This window comes from Peromyscus eremicus, chromosome 3 (assembly GCF_949786415.1).
Source record: "Peromyscus eremicus chromosome 3, PerEre_H2_v1, whole genome shotgun sequence".
NCBI lineage: Eukaryota > Metazoa > Chordata > Mammalia > Rodentia > Cricetidae > Peromyscus > Peromyscus eremicus.
Window position 1 is genome coordinate 52,369,116 of NC_081418.1, and position 6,000 is coordinate 52,375,115.

Here is a 6,000-nt window from a genome sequence, read left to right on the forward strand (position 1 = left end):
ACAAGGTTTCAGTGAGCTGAGGATAACCTCAAAGGGTCAAATATGCAAGTGGGGATCCCAACATTTAAATTTTAATATTTAAATTTCTTCAAAGACAAGCTAGCTGTCTACAGTAATTCCAACATTCTACCCTTCTTGGCATGTCTTCCTTAGACTGGTTTATTTCTCCAAGTGCTCCACAGGCTTCTCCACTCACAGCATCCACAGTCAGCCTGTCATAAAAATTCTCTTAGACTAAAGGTATTGCACAGGTCCACTCCCTTCCAAAGGCATCTGGTGTCTAATAACTAGTTTATGCCTCCCTACAGCACTGTGATACAATTTAGAAATTACTGTTTTCTTCTCTTTGTTTTGTTTTGTTTTTTTGTTTTTTGAGACAGGGTTTCTCTGTGTAGCTTTGGTGCCTGTCCTGGTTCTCATTCTGTAGACCAGGCTGGCCTGGAATTCACAGAGATCCACCTGGCTCTGACTCACAAGTGCTGGGATAAAAAGGCGTGTGCCACCACTGCCCGGCTTGTTTTCTTCTTTTTAATGAGTTCCTTTTATGCATCTCTCACTAGCACAGACAATATTTGAGATTTTGGTGGGTACACTGGAACCGGTGACAACTCTGATGTGTTTTCTGTTCCTCCCCTGATGCCCGATTTTCACCTCCCAGCCTCTATTACAGCCATTAGAGGTATAGCCCACAGCTGGTCGCTAGGGGGCACTGTGGACCCAAGAAGAGAGCTGATCCCAGGGCTCTGGTTTAGAGTCTGCAGAAGAATATTATCTGTGGAACCAGAAGCAGTGCCATCTCAGTAGGCACAACACAGGGTACAGGTGATCAGTCATCTTTGCACATAACCTGGGCATCAATACAGGGATTCATGAACTATAGCCATGAACTGTAAGCTTGGCAATCCAAAAACCTCTTGGAGCTAGAAGAGGAGGAAGCATCTGCTTTAGAGGGAAATATGAAAAGGATTTCCCCAAAGCCAGCCATATTTATTCAGCACAGCCATCTCCCCTTCCACTAAGCAGGCTGAACCTAAAAGAAGAAAGATTGGGCCAGCAGAGTATGCCCAAGGGTACAGACAGCCTATGGGAGGCAGCAAGATCACTGACCTCAGAACCTGACATCACAGGCAATGAGATGAGGAAAAGGAGGAGCTGACTCTTGCTCTGACCAAGGAGAGCAGCATCCTGAGTAGAAGGATGTGTGACACTGCCCTCCCTGACTCTGCCTGGGGCCCCACCCTGCTCTGCTGTGTTACTGTCTTTCTCCTGGGAACAAGTAAGTCCTGAGCCCTGGTGGGACTGCTCCTCAGCTCCTTTACTGCTGCTGCTGAATCGATCTACTCTTTCTTTAGATGCTCACTCCTGTCTCCTGCCTCCCAGGTTCAGCAAATCCTGGAGTTATCCTGTCTCCAAGACACATAATCAAAGCAAAGGGAGGAAGTTCCATTCTGAAATGTATTCCCATCTCTGGACATGCCAGTGTGAGCTGGTACCAACAGACTCTGGGGCAGGAACTTAGGTTCCTCATTCAGCATTATGAAAAAACAGAGCAAGCAAAAGGAAACATGCCCAACCGATTCTCAGTCCAGCAGTTCAGTGACTATCACTCTGAGATGAACATGAGTACCTTGCAGCTGGAGGACTCTGCTGTGTACTTCTGTGCCAGCTCACCACAGCCTTACAGAGTGACAGGCTTTCTGTCCCTTAATCTTCCTGTCCCTGCTGGTGATGTACTAGAGAGAGGTTATGAGATTCCACACAACCTTATCCAAGGCCCAGAAATGCTTCTAGATCTTTACTAATCCCCTCACTACATGAGCCTACACAGAGTGGTCCTAAAAGGGGCTTGGGCCCCAAGACTCCAGATATTCTCATGTGTCTGCCAATGCCTTCTAGCTCCTACCTAGCCAGTGGGAGGTAGCCTGCTCTGTGGTGGGGTGTGAGCATAGGCAATATGTCTTAGGAAAAGGGCAGATATTAACATATCAATTTTCCAGACGAAGATTTTTTATACATCAATAGGAATCAGTAGCTTATGAAATTTCCTAGCATTTCATGTTTAAGAATGCCAACACAAACATTGAAATCTGCATCACTTTGCCTTCTATGTCATAGTTCTGAATTTCCCTGTTGTTTCCCAGTTTGGGTCATAAAAATGTATAGTTCACTGTCTCTTGTGTTATAAGACCAGCTGAGGTTATTGTGAATGTGTGAGGTGCTGACAGGTTCTAGATGCACACTATTAAGCTGGATAATGTTTGTATAGTCATAGTTTCAAGGTGAGGTTTACATTTCCAACAAAAGAAAATTTGTTACTCAGTAATCAAGCAATCAATTTAAAAGGAATAAAAAGAGATATCATGGCAGATGCTTCTCTCTCTGATTAAATCAGAGTATTGTTCAGAAGACTTCCATTACTGGTAGATCAGACCTTAACCTGGAAATGAGCCTAAGAGCTTCAAAATTTCAAGTTCTACAATTGAACATCTAAGTCTAAAGTTGACAGTGGCTCTTGCTTGGACAGACTCAACCATGGGCAACTGCCTTTTGTCTTGGTGGCTCTTTGTTTCTGGGGAGCAGCCATGCTTTGGGCACTGAGATATATGTTCTTTCTAGAATGGCCAGACTCTGTCCTAAGGTTCTTCATATGGATGCTGTGCTGCCCCCTTTGTCTCTGCTTCTGCTTCTGAGTCCTTCCTCACCAGTGTAGGATTATAAAAAGCATCCATCAAGATTCTACCAGGATGTTTGGCCACAGAAGGAGGTTTTATACTTTGATACTATCTGTGTAGGCTGCAACTGAGATATTCTTTACTCAGAAAGGAACCTATACTGCTTTTGAGTAGAAGTAAGTGTTTCATGTTAGAGAACTTAGAACATGAGCTTTTGAATGAAGTAGTTACATTTACCTGGGAACCTACACAAACCAGATCTTCACATTTCCAGGCTAACAGCTCACCCATATTGTTGAAGGAGACTTTCTCTTTACAGAAATCAAAGTAAGAAAGTTTAGGTCAGCCCTCCACAGCATCACCTGAAACAAGGAGATTTTTTTTTTAATCAATGAGGACACAGTAGCCTAGCTTAGAATGTAGAGCTTATGTTCCTGAATTGTTATGAGATATCTTAAATCAATTGTTCAAATTGTAATGACCCCAACCTTGGTGTTTTATAAGATTTCTGGATGTTGAGCAGTTCTTGGAGCCATAGATGGCACCGAAGGTTTATCTTCCATATTTAAGGCAAAGTAAAGAATTAGTAGAAACTTCATAGACTATGGCATGTTGTGTGGGTGCAACTGAGACTATACAAATAGTAAAAATAAATAAATAAATAAAAGATTGTGAAATAAGGAAATATGCCGAGAACGGCACATAAGATGGCTGACGTGCTGCCTGCAGAGATTGGAGAAAAACGGACAAAAGATTGTGGACCATCAACCCTCCGTGCATTCCCCTCTGGATCTTCTGCTTAGCATGCCTCTAGAGAGCCAAGGCAGAAATGTCTATGTGTCCCAAGGTCATGCTTTATGGCATGCACTTGTCATGTTCTCCTCCATATAATTACTTCTTGTAATGCTAGTCTTTTTCTTCTATCTGGTCTTTATGTTCTGTGTTTCTAGGTCAATGGTGATTTATGTGATACAGGAAAGAAGTGAAGTAAATTTCACAGGAAATTATACAGAGATGATCAGGCAGATGATCAAGGCAGTTTATACAGGTCATGGGAAAGAACTTGCAGCCTGGGGAAGCTTTACATGCTTGGATAAGCTATACTGAATGTGTGGTCAACTATAGCACATGGTATGATGTGTATCAGTGCACTGGCATCAAACTGGCCATGATGAATAATTCACTTTCTGAGGATATTCCAAGGGAATTGTGTAAAACTTGAGACCCTTGGGGGTATTGGCTGAAGACTGTGGATGGAGTAACATATAGATGGGATGACAAATGAGAAGTGTGGGAACCTAGAATAGGAGGAAAATGGTGGCCTCCACCAAGAAAGGGAGATGGCAACTTTAATCCAGATATTTTGATTCCTCCTGAAGGAGTGTGGAGACAATGTGGCAATGGTTGGAGTGATTACTGCAAGTTTTATTGGGTTCCTAGACTGAAAAGAGCTGAGAGGAAAGGTGAGCTTCCTTTCGTGGAAGAACTGAAAATTGGATCAGGTCTTCCTTGGAATTGCTGGGATAAGAAAGACAAAAGTTGCCAGTTTGCAGGGGCAGATTTCTTATCTGAGGTCAATGTAGCACACCAGTCATGGGGCTTGGTGTTTACAGAGGGCTGAGGAGGAACTTGAACCACTACAGAGATCTTGAGATTGAAGCAGGCTGTGTGAGAAGGAAATGACTGTCTGGTACATTGACCACTGTTCTTATTTTCACCCTTTTTTTTTTTTGAAATTGCATTTTGCTAGCCTCTGGGTCAAGTGCTCAGAAAACTGTATTATCATTAATAATAAAAATAGATTTATGCTTGCTTTGGTGTTAATCTGGGATAGTTCCTGTGTTTAGTAAAAGATGGTGAAGAATATATTGGTGATTTTTAAAAAATAACCTTTGGAATCATGAGGATACTTTGTATTGGGTGATTTCCCCTTTTCTTTCTGTTTCCCCTTGCTTATGATAATAAAAGACTGAGGTTACCAAGGCAGAAGCAGAAGCTAAGGAAGCTGTAGCAGAAGCTACTTAGCAACTGCAGAAGCCCAAAGTGACCTGTCAGCTTGCATGAGCAATGTCTCTGAGTCATTACTGTGCCTTCCAGGTATCCTGCCCTTCAGACCTCCGAAACTGCTGAGGCTGGTCCCTGGCAGAAATGTGTCATAGTAGGAATAAAAGAAACCTTATATGTTGACTTAAATCAAAGGAGTACACGCATGTATACATACAAAACAAATCACAAATTCCTTAAATCTCAGTTGTTAATTTGTGTATATCCTCTCCAAATAATACTGTTAATCCAACCATGTGATTGTAGTTAAGAGTTGGCTTGCTTCTGTGGGGAAGGGGTGTGGCATGACAACTGTGAAGTTCCCCATTTGTTGGAGACAATGACATCACTAAGTCACTGAGAGCCCCAGCTCTAGCTTCCACAAACAGAGCTGGAAGACATCAGGTCTTGCCTTGGTCCTGAGATGGACTTCAGGCTCCTCCATGTGGCCTTGAGTCTCCTGTGTGCAAGTGAGTGCTGGACAGGCTGCAAATGTCCTTCCCTCAACAGAATTTCCCATTCTAGCTAAAATGACATCATCAGGCTCTGTCTTCCTCTATTCCAGAACACATGGAGGCTGCAGTCACCCAAGACCCAAGAAGCAAGGTGACAGTAACAGGAGGAAAGGTGACACTGAGCTGTCACCAGACTTCCAACCACAACAATATGTACTGGTATCGGCAGGACCTGGGTCATGGACTAAGGCTGATCCATTACTCATATGATGCTGGTAGCACTGAGAAAGGAGATGTCCCTGATGGGTACAAAGTCACCAGACCAAGTCAAGAGAACTTCTCCCTCATTCTGGAGATGGCTTCCCCCTCTCAGACAGCTGTGTACTTCTGTGCCACCAGTGATGCACAGCAATGTGTGACTTCCTCCCCTCTGCACATAAAGTAAATTAGGAAGACAAGTTTCCTGTGTGCCCCAGGGAGTCCCTGCCTCTGTAAGCATGGTCTCTTTCCAGGCTGTGTTTACTCTGTATGTCAGTAGCCCCTTTGTTAATAGGATAATAGCCCAGAAGGTCCTATTTCTTTTTCTTCACTCATTTTTTCCCCAGCCTTCCCAAGTTCTTTGCTCTGCAGCTAAACTTGTCTGCATTCCTTTACTTTCTCATATGTCTTGTGTTGTTTTCAACTGTGGAGGTATTTTTTAATGACATTTCTTCTGTACTGAAGACATGCCTTTCACTCTTGCTTCTGTATCTCTTCTTCCCATCAAAATATATTTCAAGTTGGATTATTTTTCTTTTACATTTTCAGATTTTAATTTCATTACTTTGCTT

General features: G+C 42.9%; 1 gene segment (V, D, J or C); it reads left to right on the forward strand.

The window, feature by feature from the left end:
* Window positions 1-1,172: 1,172 nt before the first annotated feature.
* On the forward strand, window positions 1,173-6,000 carry LOC131906840 (T-cell receptor beta chain V region C5-like). The segment is given in 2 exon segments: window positions 1,173-1,276; window positions 5,281-6,000. Coding segments are annotated over 2 exon segments (414 nt in total).